The 22,490-nt window shown below is 46.4% G+C and overlaps 1 protein-coding gene across 1 annotated transcript; it reads left to right on the top strand.

Moving 5' to 3' along the window:
• Positions 1 to 6,323: 6,323 nt before the first annotated feature.
• CHRNB3 (cholinergic receptor, nicotinic, beta 3 (neuronal)) lies at positions 6,324 to 18,923 on the top strand. Its single transcript, XM_009868810.1, has 6 exons — positions 6,324 to 6,366; positions 9,757 to 9,908; positions 10,940 to 10,984; positions 16,276 to 16,385; positions 16,610 to 17,492; positions 18,789 to 18,923. Exons 1-6 carry the CDS (start codon positions 6,324 to 6,326, stop codon positions 18,921 to 18,923), a joined length of 1,368 nt encoding a protein of 455 aa, XP_009867112.1.
• The last annotated feature ends 3,567 nt before the right edge of the window (positions 18,924 to 22,490 follow it).

The raw sequence follows: 22,490 nt of genomic DNA, 5'->3' as shown, positions 1-22,490 counted from the left end.
GATAAGGGTTCCCAGGCACAAGGTGTTACCCCTGAAACTGAGAGATAACAGGCTGGTGCAGAGATAGACATGAAGCAAGTGGTTTATCATTTCTTGAGCAGTTGTCTTCAAAACAGAATTTTCTCTCACATCCTGCAATAGTTTATTTACCTCTAAAGTCTTCCAAAGCTTTACATCTGAACAGCAAGTCCATGATGCTGCAGATAAAATATGGGCTATGAGGACTGTTTATCAGCACAGATGAGACTAATAAAATGGGAAGACAAAGTGAGGAAATGGCAGAGCTGGGTCAGATCTTCAATTATGGTTGTCAGCTCAGCCCAAACTACTGTGAAAATTATCATATTTCAGAGCTAGTTAGTGTTGCCAACATGCAGGAATTGACCACAGAGACTTATGATATGGTGCCACAGCCTGAATGAGACCTCACTGCATAGTTAGGATGAAAAAAGGAAGACAAAGAGTCTAAAGCAGAGGTCAATGCGCCATCTATTAGAAATACTAATTGCATTTATGGGTGAAGAGGACTCCAAAGGGTCCATCTCCCTATGTGTCTAGAGCCTCAGTGGAGCAATGGAAGGTTTTTACCAGGAAACAGTCAGTGGGCAGTTGTGTGGACTGTATGTTGTAAGAAAGTATAGGAGCTCAAAGCTGTCTCAAGTCTGTATTTGCGTAAGTGTGGTGGGAATAGGAAGGAGAGGGTAGGCAGAGGTTCGTCATGGTAGGAAGGTGCAAGGTAAACACAGGACTGGGACAGCTCTTGTTCTGCAAAACCTTCTCTCTGTGCTTGCAGAACTTGGCCACTTCTGAAACAACTGTCTGAAGCATGTCCTGAAAGTGATTTCAGATCCGGCAGCCTCTGTCAAGGATTCCCGTCAGCCGTTTCCCAGCTTTCTATGCTAAGTGGCTGCTTGTTCCCTAACTGACAAAAAGACCTTTTTCCCTTGGCCACTATGTGAAAGAGTTTAAATCTCTTGAGGAAAACTGTAATCCTGCCACAAACAGGTCTATGCACAAGTGCAAAATTTTCACATTTTCAGAGCTCGTTATCTAGCCCCAATTAACATTATACAGAGCCCCAGCCACAAATGCATCATTTAAAGCATGAGTTTTTAAAACTACCCACATTACGCTGGGCTCCCAAATAAAGCTCACACTGCTAATCATCTGCGTCGTAGCTCGAACGAGTCTGATGGAACAGTTATACACAGATTTTAATACAACACCGCCCCGGGCACTCCAGACTCCCAAAGTTCTGCCCCAGCACGGTGCTACCTGCACTGCCCGGGACTTGCCAGGGAGGGGTGCTGAAATAGCACGGGAGAGGAGGCAGGGAAAAGTCCACGGCCGCGACTGAAAGGAAAAAAAGGCGAGAAAAATGTAGACGGACCTTCTCTCGGCGTGAGAGAAGGCAAAAAAAGGAGGAGGAGAAAAGTGGGGGCTGTGCGGGGGCACCGCGGAAGACATGACGGACGGTGGGATGCGGTGCCGCTCCCCACAGGAAACGGGTACATGGAAGGAGAAGGAAGGGACAGAGAGCAAACAGCAGAGAGGGAGAGACTGAACGGAGTTGTGCTTGGTGGGTCCTGTAAACAAGACAAGAGTGACGGCTGACGGCAGGAAGGTGCCCGGAGAGGGATAGAGAGTGGGAGCCAGAGGAGAGTGGAAATTTTCAGGGTGTGTGGACAGGGTGGCTGGCTGCAAACTCTGTGCCCTCTGGCAGACAGGTGTGCTTGGTGCTGCAAAAGTTGCTGATGGGCTAAAAACATCCCACACACAGAGAAGACACATGTTTTTGGAAGCTGCTCATGGGGAGAGGTATCTGCTTATGATGAGGACCAAGAGGATCAGAGGTTAGGCGCCAGGAAAAGGATGAAGCTCGAGGAGTGCTACACTTTCCCACCCTACTTTTGCTCCAGAAACTGTCCGTCACCCCTTCAGGGCTGGTGTTCGCCTGCTGGCTCCCTGTGTGGTACATGGTGACACCAAGGTAACTCGGTTGTTCTCTGGGAGTTCTGGGGAGCCCGACTCCATCACAAATACGATCACTCTAGGCGTGCCTCCTGTGGCTTCTGGCATACCAGTCCCAGGCAGCCTGAGGCAGGCTGGGGAGGAAGAAGGCACATCCACCTGGAAGGAGCCTCCTGCCCCATAGCTGCTGCAACAGCCTGACTTCTGCAGCCTCTCTTCACTTCTCCTTGCAGCTAACAAGCCTTGCAGTACTGCAAAGCCAGCTGAGGATTTTGTTTCTGGAAATGGGGCCTCACATCCACGTCCTTCTTGCCCACTTTCCTTCTCCCCTCAGTCCAAGTTCCTCACCATCTGGTCACCAGCCAGCACTCCCTGGAAAATATGTTTCCCACATTTGCCTGCCTTTGAGTCACACGGCGTGGCGCTCTCCATCATAACCTTAGGTTTTCATTTGCTCCTAATGTGGGCTCAGACTGATGAATTTGTACTTCTAGATGGATTTATCTATCTTACTGGCCTAGTGGACAGTGAATTGTCCATGGGACAGCAATGTGCCCTTGTGGCCAAGAGGGCCAATGAGATCCTGGGGGGCATTAAGAAAGGTGTGTCCAGCAGGTCTAGGGAGGTTCTCCTCCCCTTCTACTCTGCCCTGGTCAGACCACACCTGGAATACTGTGTCCAGTTTTGGGCTCCCCAGTTCTAGAGAGACAGGGACCTACTGGAGAGAGTCCAACAGAGAGCTACGAGGATGATCAAGGGACTTGAACATCTCTCCTATGAAGAGAGATTGAGAGAATTGGGGCTGTTTAGCCTTGAAAGGAGATGGCTGGGAGGGGACCTTATTAACATATACAAATATCTGAGGGGTGGGTGTCAAGAGGAAGCAGTGGTGTCCAGCAATAGAGCAAGAAATAATGGGTTTAAGTTAGAATATAGGAAGTTTCAGCTCAACATGGGGAGAAACTTCTTCACTGTGAGGGTGACAGAGCACTGGCACAGGCTGCCCAGAGAGGTTGTGGAGTCTCCTTCTCCAGAGACGTTCAAAACCCACCTGCATGCATTCCTGTGTGACCTGTCCTAGGTGATCCTGCTCTGGTAGGGGGGTTGGAGTAGATGATCTCTAGAGGTCCCTTCCAACCCCTAACATTTTAATATTCTATGATTCTATTAATTTTTTCCCTAGGACTTTGAGCTGCCCAGAGAGTGAAGCCCAGTTGCAGAGTTGCTTGTGCTCAGGCAGCTTTTGGCTATGTGCAGCCTGGAATTGCAGCCCCATGTCATTTACAAATCTGTGAAAACTGTAGAAAAGCAAAGGCGTGTTCTCATTGGAAAAGATTCCAGTTTTACCCAGGAATTCGCTTGCTGTCTTCCGCTGGATGCTCCCCATGCTTCACAGCTTGGCTGGTAAAATGGAGTGTTCAGGTATTTCCCTTCCCAAAATGTTGAAGAGCATGGCTGAACAAAGACTTGTAAGCAGAAAGCATCTTCAGGAAGGAAACAGAATTTATTTCTCCAGTGCCCTTCTCTGGTTGCCAGATAGCTCTGGAAGGCAAGAACCAGGCAAGCTAGGTCCTCACAATCTAAGCAGTGGGTGGAGGCAATGATAAAGAAAGCATAAATCATATTTCTCTCCAAGCAGCTACCACATAGTAGCAAAATTCTACTCCCATAGCCAGCTAATAGATTAACTTCATTACCTAAAGGCACCAGGCTGAAGGCTTATGAAAACAAGTTCCTCTCCATCCTGTGACAGAGCATTGTCTAGCAGAGCAGTGTCTGGATGCAATCTCAGGCAGTAGTTACTGTCAGAGGTGTCAATGGGCAAAGGCTGGGTTGTTTGTCATGAAGCTGTGGTTCAGCAAAGATGATAGATGATATCCGAGGGTGCTGATCCCTGTACAGGACCAGATACATGCTGAAAAGCATGGCGTAGTCTTTAGGGGGTAGCTTTGTTGCAGAAAAATTTGCATCTGGCTGGATAATTGCATATAGTCCATGTTCAACTTTAAGGCTGGTTGTGGTCCTATCTGTCCATACAACTCCAGCCAAATGTCTGCTGTTCTCTTGATGTCAGCTTTAAAAAAGGACCATCACTCCGCACCTGGATGAGTTATGTGCTTTTGCCTGGCCTGGATCTGATGGATAAACTGAACAGTCTGGTATTGATAGCAGCTGGTGATAACACCACACTTTGTTCAGGGCAGTCTCTTGATAGCACTCTTGGTTTTGAGTTGAATTCCTGCAGCTGGGATAAGGAAAGGTGTAGAGGAAACCAGCTGTTCCTCCAGCACTGCCAGGCAAGTACCAGCAGAGCTGAGGAGCTAATAAGGATCCTTGTAGGTTCCCCATGTGTAATACAGTACAACACAGAGAAAAAGGCAAACCCACTGCGCTGCAGCCAGTGACCTGTGGATGAGGCAGACTGCAAGTCCACAGCAGCAAAAATAAGTTACTTGTAGCAGCAACGTGATTTTGAACCACACTGAAATCACATCTTTTTCATAATGGGAAGCTGAATAATCTGATAAGGTTGCAGCTGCCAGTTAACAAATCCTCTGTGAGGACCTTAGGTAAGGCAAATCCAAATCACATAGCTTATGTTTGTACCAAAATCTAGGCCACTGCAAGAAATGGGCCCAGCTGTTGCTGGGGAAAAAAAAAAAGACTTCCCATATAAAAGTCAGCAAGAAATTAAATAGTTAGAAAGAATAAATCAAAGCAGGAAGAGTTTCAGATCTGTGTGCAAACTAAAAGAATTTTGCACCACTCTTCCTTAAGCTTCAAAAGTCCAGAGGAAAAACTCTTCTTTGGAGACAGATGGCAAAGTGGCATGACATTCCCTTGGAAGGTGCGTGGTAGGAGGACAGTACTGAGAGCAGCCCTGCAGAGAAGGACTTAGGTGTGTGGGTGGATGTAAAAGTAAACGTGAGCCAGCGATGTGCTCTCGCAGCCCAGAAGGCCAATTACGTGCTGGGCTGCATCAAGAGAAGTGTGACCAGCAGGTCAAGGAAGATGATTCTTCTCCTCTGCTCTGCTCTGGTGAGGCCTTACCTGCAGTTCTGTGTTCAGCTCTGGGGCGCCCAACATAAAAAAGACGTGGACCTGTTGGAGCAAGTCCAGAGGAAGGCCAGGAAGATGATCAGGAGGCTGGAGCACCTCTGCTATGAGGAGAGGCTGAGAGAGCTGGGGCTGTTCAGCCTGGAGAAGAAAAGGCTCTGGGGAGCCCTTAGAGTGGTCTCCTAGTACTTCAAGGGGGCCTACAGGAAAGATGAGGAGGGATTCTTGATCAGGGAGTGTAGTGATAGGATAAGGGGTGATGGCTTCAAACTTAAAGAGAGTAGAGTTAGATTAAGTATTAGGAAGAAACTTTTTACTGTAAGGGTAGTGAGACACTGGCACAAGTAGCCCAGAGAAGTTGTGGATGTGTCCTCCATGGAAGTATTCAAGGCCAGGCTGGATGGTTCTCTGAGCAACCTGGTCTAGTGGGACGTGTCCGTACCCATGTCGGGGAGTTTAGAACTAGATGATTTTTAAGGTCCCTATCAACCCAAAGACTCTGTGGTTCTATGAGAAGAGGAACCAATGCTCCTTTTGACGTCAGCAATTGCTGGTGACTTCTGAAAGAGGCCCTGGTCCAGGGTGTCGCTGGGGATGAGTGACACTTACAGAGGAACTGGCTAAATAGTCAGAGACCCCATCACTCTCATTGCTAAGCACACGGCTCTGAGGCAACATACTCTATTAAGCTGTGCCAAAAGACTGTGCCAGCATTTCTGTGCTGTTGTTTGGATTGTTTTGTGTGAGTGATGAGATAAAAATGTAGCAAATCAGCCCTCTTTTCCCACCTTTTCCTCCCCAAATCAATTTTACAGCTTTAAACTAGCAAATGCAGCATGCAAAATGAATACACTAAGTTAGGTCTGTAGGGAGACTGCTTCTTTTATAAGACTAACAAATATATCTGGAGAAAACAGACAATCTTTCAAATCTATCTTTGAGTCTGATCTGCAGATATTTTTTTTCCTGACAGCATAATAAAAGTCGTTTCTCCTCCTTAAATACCTTGCCTCACTTCTACTCTTAGACTGCAGTGGCTATAGCCACCCAAGTCCTGCCACAAACAAATCGGTCAGAGTTTAGGACCCAGAGTCCTGCTTTAGGCTTAAGAGATGTGACAGCTGACTGAAAATCAATGAAGTGTGATTTACAGAGCATCATAATGAGGTTTGCCTTGCAGATCCAATTGTCTGCCTTCATTTTTAACTAGATTGTTATAGCTCCGTACTAGGATGAGACTGATTTGCTCATGAAAACAAAAGACCAGATTTAAAGGAAAAGCCACGGTGGTGCCCATGATTTGCCTAGTTCTCTTTGCGCTGTGCTTGAGATGCTCAGGTAAGTGTGATTTATTCTTCTTCCAGGCTGAGCTGCAAATTTTCAAGATTTTTTTTCCGCTTGCCATTTAGCTGCTGCTTGTTGGGACAAGGTAGATGTTGGCTTCCCTTAGTCCTTTTCTTAACACTGTCTGACTAGCAAGAGAGGGTTGAATCAGCTGCTGCCTTTGTATTGCACCCACAGCCAGTTTGGCAACAACCTTTTAGTAACTAAGGTGGGGGGGTTGGTCACTCTGTAGTAGTCAACAAAATAATCCTAAACCTGACTCTCACTGCACAAGGGAGTTACGGGAGAATCTCCTTCACCGGGGGAAAACTGGAATTCCTCAGGATCGCTGATTAAAAGCTGTGTCCTCTCTGTATTTCTTGGGGCGTTTTGCGTGGTTATGTAGCAGACTCTGTGACCCAGCACCCCTGCTCCTGCACCTATGGGAAACTGCATGGACTACAGAAAGAAATAGGAACCTGTGGGAGAAGGGAGATAGCAAGCAGTGCTTGATTTACTCGTACACACAGAAATCTGCCAGGGACTGCTCCCTCTATTTTTTCTGCTTGATATGTCTTCCTTATCATTAAAAACTTCTGGTTTTAAACTATCTTCCTGCAAGTACTGAGGCTGCCTTACAAGGGCACCAATGTCTTTTCTTCCGGTTTTCTTCTCTGTGAGACTTCTCAAGTATTTTTCACTCTTTTCTGTGGCTTCCCCAGAAGCTGAGAATCAGCACATTGAGCCCTCAAAACAGCTTTAACACCTCTTTGCTCTACCCCCACGGAGCGTTATGGCCCTTGGACTTTGCATGAGGTACAGTCTGTGAAATGGCACTGCTCTCCTAATGAAAACAACCATGGACACTGTGTCTGTGGGGTGTGTGGTTGCATTTGTGCATGCAGCGAGTTAATTCAGATAAACCCAGAGCAATATATTTCGGCGTTAAGACAAAGCTGTTTTTCATCCTGCATGTTTTGATATTGTGGATTTTTTCTATTCAGTAACTTATCTGGTGTTCAGAAATCACACATCCCTATGAACCTCCTAAAGCAAAAGAGCTGCGTGCTGGGATCTCTTCAGAGGCTCCGTGTGTCAGGATATTGAACCACTGAGGTTGTGGATAGTGAGGGGAGAGAAATAGGTTCTTCCTCTTCCTTTGGCTGCAGATGTAATGGCTGTTTGTGCAGGCAATCCAGTTTCCTAGGGCATACCTTAGACTTTGCTGTGGTGAAGCTAGGGTTAGTCCTGACATGAGACTAAACCCTGGAGCAAGCAGAAGGGACATTTGCAGTTTCCAGGGGGTGATAACACACCTCAAAGGCTTGTGGCAAAGAAGCAAGACATAGGGGGCCCACAGAGGCTGCTATAAACTGTGGTGACGTCTGCATGAGCACATCCATGGCTGCGGTGCAGAACAGGTGGAAAGAAGTGTGAAAGTTCCCTCTGACCACCTGACTTCCACCTCCCCAGGGTTTGGTAACCCGACCACAACTGCCTGTCCAACAACAGGGGACAAACACAGCCTGTGCTAGAACATCTGACAGTAAAGTGTACCCTACAAGTGCCAAACATTAGGCTTAAGAGTTTGCAGATTCTCAAAGAGGAACAGGCATTTGCCACAGCTGGAACTGTGGGATGACAGTTCTGCTTGGACCTTGTGCTATTCCAAGAGGTTCCAAACTGCATTAGGGAATAATTTTTTTCCAGTGTGAAGCTCTGGCATGGGAACAGGCTTTTGCTTCAGGCTGTCCTTGGGCTGTACTTCTTCCTGCCAGTTCTCCCCGTGCCCATGGCCTCATACAGACCCTGCCAAGGCAGAGGAGACTGCACAGCCTGTCTTGCCCAGGAGGTGGGCAGCAGCTGCTGAGGGAAGAGGATACAGACAGGGACAGCGTTCTGTGTTGATGACCTTTCCTCTGTGCACATGGCAGAGCATTACCCTTTGCCTCTGGTTTTCTCTCTGTAGGGGCTGCTGGACTTGTATGTCCTTTCTTCTCTCCCCGTGGCACAGCGACCTTGCTGAGGCTGCTTTCCCACTGATGTTCGTTGCACAGTGTGTGTGAGACCCTCAACCCTGCTAAGGCTCTCCCATTGTCCAGTCCTTGCACCATCCCTCGACCACAGTCCTCTGCCTACAGACCTGTCCTGCACCTAATGGCTGCTCATCCAGGCACAGGTGTCCTGCTCATACTGAGGCTAGCAGGGTGAGGGGACAAGGTGGGCCCTCAGCAGAACCCTGTGAAGTCCACTTTGGCTTCTGGCACAACAATTTTGGCGGTGACCTTGGTGGCACAGGGCTGATCCACATGAGTTCCTCTTTCCTCCGTGGTGCCTTTGAAGAGAGGTGAAATCCTTCTCGTTCTTGGGTGCTGTGTGTATGCACAAAGGAAGGGATGGAAGTCATGTCAGGACCTCTGCATCATGGAGAGTGGAGCTCGCATTTGGGAAAGGACAGAGATCTTCCCCTTTCAGTGACAGCACGGGGAAGGGGAAGCTTGGTGGCAAGGCCCAGGGGAGTCCCAAGTGTTGCAGGTACAGAGCATGATGGCTCTATGCTTGGTTGTGGGCAGGCTTAGCCTCACCTGTGTCATCCATATTCTCCTGCCAACAGATGAGCTGCTTTTGCTCTGCTGATGTCATCCACCCAATCCACCTCCACACTGGGAGAATTCGCTATCCCCTGATTAATCCCAGAAAGTGGATTCATTCACAAGTGCTGCATGAAGCTCTCTCAGAACCAGCTTACAGGCCCTGTAACTTAACAGTGAGAAAATCTTACCACTCCAAACTTTGTGCAGGGCAGTCTCTGTCTCAGAGAGTCCATAGAAACCAACCAAATGCAACTGAAATCCTTGGTCCCTGAAATACCCACAGTGTATTACTGCCATTTCTAGGTGCAAGTCAGGCAGCCAGGGATTGCCTCACAGTGACCAGACTTTCCCTGTGGCTTCAGCTTTCTGGGATACACTGCAGGCATTTGAAAAAACAGAACTCTTTCTCAGGGTGGCATTTATCAGGCTGGATATTTACCACTCAAGAGTGAACGAAAGTTCCTGATGGTCTAAGCCTGTGGATCTTCTAAAGAATTATAAGCAACAAAGAACGGGCAAGTATATTATTCAAGACAAAAAGGTCACAGAAAACAGAAATCTAGTACAGTCATCACTGCTCTAGTCTGATGGTTTTTGTGTGTGTGAGTTGTACTTGGTTTGTCTTGCTTTCGCCTCTCCTCACCCAGGCTCTGCTGAGAGTCTGTGCATCTGAATTCCTACAGATTTTACTGACAAGAGCTTCCCAGAGGCAAATTTGTCTCACATCATTGCTCTCCCTCACTTCTTTGGGTCATGCTGTTCTCCAAGCCTGCTTTCTGGCATGTTCCTGTTCTCTGTTGCTCTCTTCCAGATGTGACTGCCTTCAGTTCAATTGCAGAAAATGAGGATGCCCTCCTGAAGCACTTGTTTCAAGGCTATCAGAAATGGGTGCGTCCTGTGGAAAACTCCAATGACACCATCAAAGTCCTTTTTGGATTAAAGATATCACAGCTGGTGGATGTGGTAAGTGTTTTGCTGGGCTTTGTAAAACACTCCTTCCTTTATAGACAGTCATGCTGCTGGCTTTTGCTTCCTGACACATGAAATGCAAAGGGATAGTCAGACAATGAAACGCTGAGTGTGAAACAAAACATGGTGCTGGTGATATATCCACTTGCCCTATGCACAGCACAGGCCATAGGACTTGTTTTGCAGTTAACCTGGAGATCCTTTCTCCCCTTCTGTTTTCAGGGAATAAGGCCTCACTGCATGAGGTATTAATTAAACTGTCCATGCCAGACAGTCCCTGGTATCTACACTTGCAATTTAACATCAAGGCAGATACAGGACAGGGGTGAGGAAGGGTAGGGTTGGTTGGACACAGTTCACTCCAATCAAGCTCATGTACAGACAAAAGGCAGCTTGCGTCTTGACCCAGCTGGCCACTCAGATAAGACACTAGAGAGCAAAGAGACAATCCCATGTTTTTGCTCACATGGAAGGTTTCCCTTCCCTTTCCCTTCTGTTGCTGCAACGAACAGTGGAATTTGTACAGGGCCCAGAGGTACCCACATAACTGTGCTCCTCATGTCTCCTGTCCTCTGACAGCATCAGCTAGGGCTGAGGATGGGACACTCTAATTCTGTGCTTTAGTTACATACTCAGGATAATGCTTTAGCTTGTGTCTTCCTGAACTCACTCCAGGCTGAGCACTGTGGGGAGATGAGCCATCCTGTGAGCCCAGAACCAGGTGTGTCCTGAACACACTTTCTGGCTAAGCCCTTCTGCCCCCCTGCTCTTTGGCACCTGATTTCTTCAGGCTGCTGTGAAGTTCCGGCCTTTGGATTTCCAGCCTCAGATGCTCCCAGCAAAAGCAGGGACAGCACCTAGAAAGTCAGTTCACTTCCCTGAACAGTGACAGAAGAGCCCAGGCCCAGAGGGAAACAGGACCACAGGGATCTGCTCTGCTCAGCACATGATTGCACTCAGCATGCATAGGGTCAGTATCTGCTGGCTGTTTTGGTACTGCAATTCTCCACCTTGTGTTCCCCTAGGATGAGAAGAACCAGCTGATGACAACCAACGTGTGGCTGAAGCAGGTAAATTAAACCAAATCAGACTTCCCCTTTCAGTGCAGGGCTGCTGAGCTGAGCAGCCATCCCAGCCTGCTACCCACAACTCCCTCTGTCCCCTTTCGTGATGCCAAGCGGACAGAATAAAGTAGCACCATGTTACCTTGCCTCAGGTTTTTACTTTAATCTTCTCACTTCAGCAAATGTGTAAAGGGGCAGAAAGGCAGGCAGATGGGCCTTTAGGAAGGAGAGTACATTCTTCTGGCCTATACCCCAGCTGTGCACACAAGCCAGCCAGTATTTCAGCAAAGTAACATCTACTGAAACTGCAGTGGTTGTCCCAGGGCTGTGTGCCCTGGGGGACTATCCAGTCTCAGACTTAGAGGTCATGAAAGTACTGTCTCTCTTGCCTGAGCTAAGAGTGGTGCTTTGATAGGTTTCTTCTTCAGTATAAGTAAAGAGAAAAAAAAGGCCAACATGTTACCCACCCCCAAAACTGAAATCTGTGGCAAATGAATCACATCTTTCTAACATAATCGCTTCTGGAAGTGATGATTATTTATACAAAAGGGAAAAAGGTGTGAGCTGAACTGTTAGGTCTCCTTTCTTCCTCACTCCTGAGGAACACTGCATTTGGTTTAGATTACATTGCACCAGTTTATTGATCTTGTGACAATTATTTTAAGTCTCTCAGCCACATGAGTATCTATAAGCATGTCAGCTGATCCTAATCAGAGGACATAAAATCCAAACTGTACTTGAAACGGTGCCATGGTAAATGGCTCCCAGGGGTCACTGGGCTGGTGCAAGAGAAATGTAGCTCAGTTTTTTTCCTCAATCTGCTACCTGTATTGCTGTAGTGTGAACTTCTGTGTGCAGCAGGACCCCTAAAGGCCATACGGACATCATATGCAGAGATGGTATCTCCATTGAAGAGTGAGAAGCTCAGACTTCCCCTTACCACAGGGAGGACAGGAATTCCCCCTTTTGCTGGGGAAGTTTGCCACTGATCCAAATCCAGCCACTGAGACTCTGGCCTGGAATAGCTGCAGTGTTATGTTTTCCCACCTTCATCTGCAATTGCAGAGCCTCTCATGTACACAGGACAGGATCTTGGCTTCCATACTCTGCGTAGCCACTTGGGCAGACAGCAGAACCCTCCTCCTTCTGTCCTCTCCTCATTGCTGCCCTCTATTCTTGCAGGCTGCAGGACTCACTTCTGCCTGAAAGTCCAAGTCCTGCAGTCTTCAGGTGTGGAATTAACACACTTCACCCTACCCACTTCACCCTTTTCATCCTCTCTGTTTCTGCATGTGTCTCCAGAAAGATTTTACAGCCTTTTTTAGTCTTTGACAGAATATTCCTGAGGCTCACTGTCTTCTGCTTAGGGAAGACTTGCCTGCTTGGTCCATCCAGGTCAGCAAAATCTCCTGTGCCCTGGGGCAGCCTCCATCCCTCTCAAACCAAGGTTTGAGAAGCTAATATAGGTAGACACCTACTCATCCTCTCTCCATTGCTGCATGAACCCGTGTGCGAACATTTCAGGTTAGCCCATCCATGCTGAGCACCTTGTTTGTACTGCATCATTGACTTCCTCAGAGTCATAGCTTGCAGCCTATTACTGCTCTTTCTGTGTGAAATCAGGCCCTGCTGCAGGTTACTCCAAACATGCTGCCTGAGGTAGGGACATGCCGCCATCCACTCATTGCTTCTTGCATGTAGCAGAGGATGAGGATGTGGGGAAGCCATTTTAATCTGATCATTCTGTCTCATGCTGTGGCTAAAATAATGACTTACCCAGGAGTCTACACTGTAAACATACTGATTTCTCTCGAGACCTTTGGAGACTATGCTCAGATTTTATCCAGGACAGCTCGCTAGAGTAACTCAGCACTGTGATCTTCAGAAGTGCTGAGCTGGCCTCTTACCAGTTAAAATTTCTAATACCGCTTCCTCATCTGAAAGGCTGAGAACATCGAGGTCCAAATGAAACACAAAGGGAACGGAAAATAAGTGAGACATAGGCTCTGATTTTCACACATGCAGATGACACCAGAAGTCAGGCTTGGCACTGAAGACCTGTGGCCTGACCTAGGTGTCCTGCTTTAGAAGTCATTCATTCCCATAGGCTTAGTGTGAACTGGTCCCACATGCAAGCTAGTGCTTGGGGCATTATTAGAGTGCATAAGCACAACAACTAGGAAGAGGTCCATAAAACTAAGCAGAACTAAAACTTTTTTATTATTATTTTCTTTTTATTTTGGGTAGGGAAAAGTGAAAAATACTAAAAGAAGCTAGAACTCTCTAATGACCAAGACCCTGTCCTTGTGCAGGAGGTGGGTAGGTCAGGGAAGTCTGGTCCTCCCTCACCTGAGTGTGTGAGAAAAGCTTAAATCCATGGGGTTTATTTTTGTTTTTCTACCTCAAACATCAAGATGGTGGGACTTGATCTGGATTTTTACAGACAGTCACATCCTGAGCGACATCGAGAGATGAATTGCCAGCAGGTCAAGAGAGGTGGTTCTGCCTCTCTACTCTGCTTTCATGAGACTCCAACTGAAGTACTGTGTTCAACTCTGGGACCCCTACTACAAAAAGGACATGGACCTGCTGGAGTAGGTCCAGAGGAGGGCCACGAAGAATATCAGAGGGTTAGAGCACCTCACAGGATGAGAGAGCTGGGGCTGTTCAGCCTGGAGAAGAGAAGTCTCTGGGGAGGCCTTATAGTGGTCCCCTAGTACTTAAAGGGGGCCTACAGGAAAGATGGGGAGGGATTCTTGATCAGGGAGTGTAGTGATAAGATAAGGGGTGATGGCTTCAAACTTAAAGAGAGTAGATTTAGATTAAGTATTAGGAAGAAACTTTTTACTGTAAGGGTAGTGAGACACTGGCACAAGTAGCCCAGAGAAGTTGTGGATGTGTCCTCCATGGAAGTATTCAAGGCCAGGCTGGATGGGGCTCTGAGCAACCTGGTCTAGCGGGAGGTGTCCCTGTCCATGGCAGGGAGGTTGGAACTAGATGATCTTTAAGGTCTCTGCCAATCCAAATCATTCTATGATTCTATGATCTATGATTCCATGATAATGTGCATGCAGGCAGACACACAAGGTACAAAGAAGTTTTTGGTAGTTGCTGAGAAAATATCTGGATTTGGGGAGCCTATAGAGTCTAGTAGCAAGGGTCAAGAACCTGGGTCCAGTGTTTCTTGATTTGTTTCTTGATTTGTTAAGCCCCTGAGTGACAACCCAGAGACAGCAATGTGACAGAACTGGAGGAAAGGGAGAACAATGGGAGGTTCTGGAGCAGCTTGGAGGAAAGGGAGAAGAGAAGAAAGGACGTTTCACATCTGCTGCTACACTTTGTGTCAGCATAGCCCATAGGGAGATTTCCATTTTAAACTGTCCATCTTCAAAGTCTGCACACAATCTATTTTCTGCTCTAGTAAGAAGACATGCAACTATTTGCCTTGCAGACATGAAAGAGCACTTTAGCTGGGAGACAAATCAACTCAGTGCAGGGAGAAGGGAGGAGTATTGCAGATGCAGCAAATAACCCAGGCCAAGTGGCTGCTCCAGTTCGACTCCAGAGTCATGATCATATCTCCAGGTAGCTCACAGGGTATTTGCTTCTGTTGTGTTAGTGCAGGCTGTGAGCTGAGTGTTGGCTGCTGACAGCTAAGTGTTAGCCCTGACAGGTATGTTCCCAGCCTAAGCCTCCTTGCACCTCTTACCTACTGCAGCTGTTCAGGACACCTGTGAGTCCATGCCCACTTAACAGCCCAGGTTGCTGGAGACATCTGGTAAATACCCATCCTCAGAGAAAAGTTCATGCTAGAAGAAGTGTCTTCTGTCCCTGCTGCTGAGGCTAAGAGAAACAATGACCGTTCTTCTTTTTCTGCACTTGAACAGATCCCATCCCCCTTCAGCAGCAGGAAGAGCCAGGGGCAGAGGGCTGTTCCTGATAGCTGACTCCAGCCATCTGGGAAGTCCAGAGAGTGGGTCTATATCTCTTCTGGTGCAGGTAGAAGTACCTGCCATGGTATCACCCTGGGTAACTGTTTTCTTTGTTAGTGCCTTTGGCCAGATTTTAGGAGGAGTCTACCAGCCAGCTGCTGATGGCCTTGAGCCCTATTCCTTCCCTGCACCTGGAAGAGGAAGACATTTGTTCTCACTGACTGTGTTTAGGTCTCTACTGAGGCTCTGGGTTGCTGTCATGCTGTAAAGGACAGCAGTAACAAGTGTCTGTAGGTATAGCTGTGAAAAAATATGTGGAATCAAACAAGTAGGAGGGGACCAGTATGATGGAGAAGCATTAGAGAATATTGCTTTTTAGTTCATCCTTAAGCTATGAAGGAAATTGCCCAGAGAAGGCTGAGGCCTCCACATCCCTGGGGGAGCTGCTCATTCTGGAGCTTAATGGAGAGTGATTCATCTTCTGCTTCTTGGTATTGACCACAGCCTACAGCTCTCGCTTCCTCTTACTGCTGGTCCTGTGGGCAAGTGAAAATTCCATCAATAATGAAAGGTAATTAGAGAGGTGCTTTTCCACTACATATCTCTAGAAGTCTTCAGCTTGCTAGAAGTAATTTGCTATGATCTCCCCACCAAAAAAAAAAACAACCCAACAAAAAAGGGAGAGAAAAATTATTCCAGAGTTCAGCATGGTAAAACTGGGCAGGACTCCCTCTGCTTTTCCTTTTTTAGCGTTATTTCTTCAAGATCATAACGAAATGCTTCACATCAGTGTTGTATTATTTTTTTCTGCAATAGTATGAAGGTCTTTCTGATGAAAAACCAGTGATTTAGTTGTACAGATGTTGGATATTGCACTTTGTTCACTGAAAAAAGCCAGTCTCCACTGAAAAGTAATTACAGGCCACCTGTCTGTCACTTGAGTAGGAGTAGCCACATCAGATGGCTCTTTCATGGGGTCAGTGCCAGCTAAAAAGACCGTGGGCTGGTTCTCAGAGGAAAGAAGAGGTGCTCTACCCATGGGAAGTGACTCCTTCCTTCTGGACTACCTTCCGGTGGGCTGGGCAGGGTGATGAGTGAAGTGAGTTGAGTGCTCTTTGGGAGTGTCTGCCTTGAGGTTGCCTACAAAGGAATGGGTTATTGGGGCCCACCAGTGGCTGGAGGGTCAGTGCTTGTGGAGATTAACATCTTCCATCCATGTCTGCTTAGTGTCCTCTCTGCAGCTGAGCAGTCTCACACCAAGCTCTGCCCCTTGTGTTGGGCAATGCAGTCTCTGAGGCAGATGGTGGGAAGAGGGATGAGACTAATGTGTATGGGTGGGCAGAGGAATCTGCTGACTTGTTACAGGAATGGATCGACCACAAGCTCTCCTGGAATCCAGAGGAATATGGTGGGATCACCGCCATCCGTGTCCCCTCTGAGTCCCTGTGGCTTCCCGACATTGTTTTGTTTGAAAAGTGAGTACCATGACTCCTTGCTGTGGGCTTAGGCCAGAGCTTGGGCAAAGCAGGTCAGCCACCGTGAAGCTTGCATGTGCTGTCAGAAGGCTGACCCTTAAGGCAGTATGAACATTGTCTTCCCTTGTGCTCCAGGTGGTGGGTAGGAAGCATAGCTATGAGGGATGGGACTGGGGCAAATGTAGTCCTGAACCTAGTGCTGTTTTTTCCTGTCCAACTCCCAGTGCTGATGGGCGTTTTGAAGGATCCTTGATGACCAAAGTCATAGTGAAGTACAATGGAGTAGTGACCTGGACGCCACCAGCCAGTTATAAGAGCTCCTGCACGATGGATGTGACCTTCTTCCCCTTCGACAGGCAGAACTGCTCCATGAAGTTTGGGTCGTGGACATATGACGGCAGTATGGTGGACTTGATTTTAGTGGATGAAAACGTAGACAGGAAAGACTTCTTTGATAATGGGGAATGGGAAATCTTAAACGCCAAAGGTATGAAAGGCAACAGAAAGGATGGGCTGTACTCTTACCCATTTGTCACTTACTCCTTTGTGTTGAGACGCCTTCCACTATTTTACACACTTTTCTTAATAATCCCTTGCCTGGGGTTGTCTTTTCTAACTGTCCTGGTGTTTTACCTGCCTTCAGACGAAGGAGAAAAGCTTTCTTTGTCTACATCAGTTCTAGTCTCCCTCACTGTTTTCCTTTTAGTGATTGAGGAAATAATCCCTTCTTCTTCCAAAGTTATCCCTCTGATTGGTGAGTATCTGCTGTTCATCATGATTTTCGTGACCCTCTCTATCATTGTGACTGTGTTTGTTATCAATGTCCACCACCGTTCCTCAGCAACTTACCATCCCATGGCTCCCTGGGTTAAAAGACTTTTCCTCCAGAAGTTGCCTCGGCTGCTTTGCATGAAGGGTCATGTAGATCGTTACTCCTTCTCTGAGACTGAAGAAAAGGAAACCACCTTGAAATCAAAGACCCTGGGGAAGCAGAAACACAAGCAAGCAAAAGATGGAGAGAAAATCGTCATTGCTTTTCTGGAAAAGGCAGCTGACTCCATTCGATACATTTCCAGGCATGTTAAAAAGGAGCATTTCATCAGACAGGTAGGTGAAGGGCGGGAAAGGAGGGATCAGTTTCCTTGATAGGAATGACTTCCAAGTTCTTATCTTTTCTGCATGCCTTTCCCTTTACCTCTTCCTCCTGCTCTCACCAGACACATGTGCCAAGAGCTTCCCCTGCTTGATAAATAACACTTTTTTTTTGGAAAACACATTATTTCAAGGTGAACTGTATTTGGCTGCAAGAGTCCCTGCTCTTCACAGACACTATGAGGTCACAGCAGCCTCTCCTAGAGGAATTCCTGTTTTGGAACTATTTGAATAACCTTGTCCTGCTTAAGATGGGAGTAGACATGAATCTGGAAAACCTCTGAACTGTCACATGCTTTGAAAGTGTATCTTTCACATCACTTATGGGCAGGCTCTACAGCAGCAGCTAGTCCCAGTTCTGCGCACCTAGTCCCAGCGACTGTACAGAGTGCAGGTGCACTGTTATCTTCCAGGTTTTCATTAACAACAGTTCAGATTAGTTGCTAACTACCATCTTTCTCCTCTTCTCAACAATCCACCTCTCTATTAAAACATCAGATTATTGTGTGCAGAAACAATGCATGTCATGTGAGGATAGGACAGCAGAGCCACACACCTCTAGCAGTGTGCAGAAAGAGAAAAACTTTTGTTAGTGTCCTCCTAGCAACAGCCAGGGCTCTGTTCACACTGTGCTGAGACAACTTCAGCAGAAAGATGAATGTTAAGTCAAACATGCAGTATGTGTCCATATAGTGCCCATGACTGAAGTCTTTTTTTTGAAGATGAAATGATTTTTAACAAAAAAAGTCCCACAAATTGCTTTTATAAATAGCTCTTTTGTGTGTGCAGGGTTGTGCCAGTACTCACAATGCAAAATCCTCCTCCTGAGTGCACACGATCAGAGCCAACAGAGCACTTAAGCAAACACAAGCCAATGCTGGAAGCAATGTCTGCATCAAAGTGCCTTGCTAGAGCCAAGTCCTGGCACTTCAAGAAAGAATTCCGGTTAATTACAAAGCTATCTTAATGCTTGAGTCTGCAAACCCACACATACACACTTAGCTAAAATCTTTTGCACAGACTGAAAGAAGTCTAAGCACTATGTGCATAAAACTACAGAAATGTTTTGGGGTTTTAAGTAACTCACAGCTATGGGTGCTGAGAATGTGATCCATGTGAGTTTTAGGGTGCAGAACACTACAAACTCCTAATTTTAAAACACAGATTTTTGCAGCTGAAATATATGTAGTGGTATCAACAAAGTACTGTGCTCATTACTAATTCTGTTTGTTCGTCCTCTCTCCTTCCCAGGTTGTCCAGGACTGGAAATTTGTAGCTCAAGTCCTGGATCGGATCTTCCTGTGGTTATTTCTGGTGGTATCAGTGACGGGTTCAGTTCTTATCTTTACCCCTGCATTACAGATGTGGCTGAACAGTGCTTTGTAGAAAAATCTCCCACAGTAGCATACCACAAGTACAATGCCAAAGGACAGTGGTATCTTCAAGCTTGATCTCTATTGTACAGGATGGGAAGCAACAGTAAGAACAAGGAAAGGTGGTAACAGCAGGCATTCACTACTGCTTTCTACCTTCATACAGCTCTATAAGCCACAGATTTGGCTGATATCAGAGAAGGACCTGGAGCGCAGCTGAGTCTTAAGGTGAACTGGGGTTGCACAATTGAGTTATAAATATTTTATAATAAAAGCCAAGATTATAAGTTAAAACTGGAAATAGTACTTCTGGCATAACGATTATACTTAAAAGGCAGATCTACCACTTAAAATGCTGCTGTATAAAAGAAGTCATAGAAGGAACACAAACCAGTACTCAGTTTGTCTATATTTTCAAGTAAAAACCAGAAGTCTACAGACTGCTTTGTACATGTGTGAGAACTGGCAATTGCACAGCATGTGCATCAGAAAATATAAAAATACCTTTCAGATGGGATGTTCGACACTTTGACTCTGTGGCCTTACCTTGCTGCAGGATCAAATCATCAGTGGCAGAACTCTGCCCACCTGCTACCAGCCTTTATGGCATGCACACTTTTGCCTGCTGCTCTGTAATGTGCAAAAAGGCTGAAGAAGTACGGATTTTCGCCATATTCAGTGTTTAGAAACTACGATTCCTGCACCTGCTTGTTCACAAGATGAGTGGAAGTGGAAGACCACGTGAAGCATATAGCATGGAGAAAGGTGGCTATGCTAGTCCATAAGGCAACAGGCATCCTCCTAAACAGTTCAGCTGCAGGGAAGCTGCAGGCATTGTTTTCAGCAAATGAAGCTTGTGGTTGCTGCAGAACTGGAGTTTCTCCTGAGAGCTGCGGGGTGGGCTGGCTACCAGCAAGATACATCTTTGTGTGTTGGCTTGTTTATGTTTCCTGGACAATTCAGAAATTAATTCCTTCGATTCATTTAAAGGGAGCCTTCTGCATGATTAGAAATAGCTATTAAAAGTCTAAATGAGACCTAACAAAAGACACACAGCTGAAGCTCTCACCACCTTTGCTGGGTCGTGTTCTGCCAACATGGAATGCTTTGGAAATTCCCATTCAGAACTTGCAAATGTTTTTCAGATTAGCAAGGGATTTAGGGATCCAATTTTTGACACTCTAAATGTGAATCTAGTGTTAAAGCTTTAGCTAGCCTTGGGATGGAGGTAAGAAGGTGTTAAAAATACATGGAGGTATTTCTGTACTTGGAATATGCATGCACACCAGATCTCTGTGTTAATACCATCCTACCTTGTTGCATCACTGCAGAAAGTTCTGTCTACTTGTGCTATCATTATTAATAAAGATGTATTTAGTAAATGATTCCTGGGGTGAGAGTGCTCATATTCTGGAATTTGCTGTTGTTTTGTTGTCAACAAACTCTATAATGTAGCCCACGTTAAAAGCCTGATCTCAGATCTTTGGATCTGGCATTGCTAGGCTAACAGTTGGACTCAATTATCTTGAAGGTCCTTTCCAAGCCAAATGATTATGTGATTTTAAATCTATTAGACAGAAAGGTTGTCACATTCTCAGAAAATCCTCTCAAGCTTTTAGTTCTGTGTATGCATTTAAGGAGGGAGCATTCAGATTTGATTATTATATTGAGTGAACCCAGAACAGATCCATTTAGTTTGGCATACACAGGTAGATGTCTTAACATAAGACACTGGTATAAAACTCTTACACACTGACCTTACTACCAACTGCTTCCCTCTTCTTGCATTGTTTAATTCAGTTTGTTCCCCTGGCCAATACTGTGAAATATCCATAGGAAAACAGCCAGGAAGTTCTTCTTTTCAGCATTCACAGACTCTTGAGATCAATTAGTGATGTGTTTTCCCTCTGAGCACTGCTGCCAGGGGAGTGCCTACTAGCCCTGACAGGTGACAAAATCCTTTCATAGCCAAGTGCTTCAGGTGTTTAGCTGGCGGGTTTTCCTGCCCTCACACTGCCGCATTTCAGTTGCCCACTTGCAGGCAACACATAGCTGTGTCTACCATGGCTGTGTCTGATGCCAACCTGCTTTTTCTGGCGTGTGCTGGTAAAGATCAGCAGGGCTGAAGTCCTTGAGTGGGATAGGTATGACACAGCACATGGATGGCTTTTGGCCTCTGGTCGTCCTAGCATTTCATCTGGGATCACTGCATCTGTACCCTCACTATTCATTTTTTTTCCTTGTGCCGACACTTTCTGAGCTTGCCTGAATCTCTTTGCTGCTGGCCTACAAATGCATTTAGAACGTCCGTAATTTAGCCTGCCACTACAAAACACAGCTAAGAAGGACATTTGGGCATACAGTCCTCTGATGGGCTCATTTTCTCTGTTCCATATGCCCTGCCTGTAGATGACCACACCGCAAATTGAAATTTCTAAAAACACCTCACCAGCCCTTTTCCTTACTACTGCCTTGTTTTCTGGGCACTGGGCACTTGTTTTCCAGGCCATTGCCAGGGCCTAGGCATGGCTTGGCAGGACTATGTGTATCATCCATTCACCAAGGCACAAACATGACAAACTCCTCTGGGTCATGTAGTGGGGGGAAAATGGAAAGACGATCTCCCACAGGAAGAGAGCATAAAAAGCTGGTCGAGCAGGAGGTTTCCTGTGGCCAGTGCTACACTTCCCACTGGGGCGTACAGTAAGGGATGTTGCTGATGTGGTTTTGGAGCTGATGGGGTGAGAATAGACACACCACGATGTGTGCCCTGCACAAGGGTGCTTTTCCTGTGCGTGTGTGCAGTGGGTGACCTAACTCGGCATTTGGAATAGCATCAGCTCTGGTTGAAACTCCTCTTGATACTTCATCTAGGAGGTTCCCCAAGAGATGGTGCAAGCAAAAATGGCACATTTGTGTGGGTTTTTCCATGTCTGCCCATATGTGGGCCCCTACTGCACAAGTCTCAAAGGCGAGATGCTTATTACGTCCCCCACTCAAACTCTCTCTAATCATCCAACTGCTTTCACAAAGCTCAAAACAAAAGTCTTCCAGCCTTGAATGTGTCAAACACAGCTGAAAATGGAAAAAGAAGGATCCACAGGTTACTGGCTGGAGGGAAGGAAAGGGAAACAGCGCACTCTGAACACTTTTCAGAATACAACTTGGTAGATCATACCTTCTTAGTACACCAGGCTGATGAGCTAAACTGTCCAAACCATGTGTTTGAGGTCCAGAAGCAAGGTAGAGAGGTGTATAGTAATCTGAATGACAAAGACAGGGAGCTGGTGATGGTGCACAGATACCTCCTAACTGGAGATGAGGAGTTGTACAATCGTGAATGATTTGAGAAGAAACTAGAGATTTTGCTAAAGTCTGCTCACTCTCGTGGGGTAGTTACTGTCATGCCTAAGACACCAATACACTAAACCTCCAGCTACAATATTGTCATTATTTGTATAGTCATAGACTGCAACAGTGAATGCTGGAAGTCTGATGGTTTTCTGAAGAAACGTAGCTTTTGGGCTCAGAATACAGTTCTCCTTCTGAAGTTCTCTTTCTTTTCCCTCCCCTCCCCTCC

The sequence above is a fragment of the Apaloderma vittatum genome, unplaced genomic scaffold, assembly GCF_000703405.1.
Source record: "Apaloderma vittatum isolate BGI_N311 unplaced genomic scaffold, ASM70340v1 scaffold17804, whole genome shotgun sequence".
NCBI classification, from domain to species: Eukaryota; Metazoa; Chordata; class Aves; order Trogoniformes; family Trogonidae; genus Apaloderma; species Apaloderma vittatum.
The sequence above is the reverse complement of the archived record's forward strand: the minus strand, read 5'-3'. Positions and strand labels throughout refer to the sequence as shown.

Bases quoted from the DNA above. Each gene is read 5' to 3' on its own strand.
- CHRNB3 (XM_009868810.1), top strand. From the start codon at position 6,324: ATGATTTGCCTAGTTCTCTTTGCGCTGTGCTTGAGATGCTCAG. The intron at 6,367-9,756 runs GTAAGTGTGATT...GCTCTCTTCCAG, and splicing joins GCTGTGCTTGAGATGCTCAG to ATGTGACTGCCTTCAGTTCA. The intron at 9,909-10,939 runs GTAAGTGTTTTG...GTGTTCCCCTAG, and splicing joins TATCACAGCTGGTGGATGTG to GATGAGAAGAACCAGCTGAT.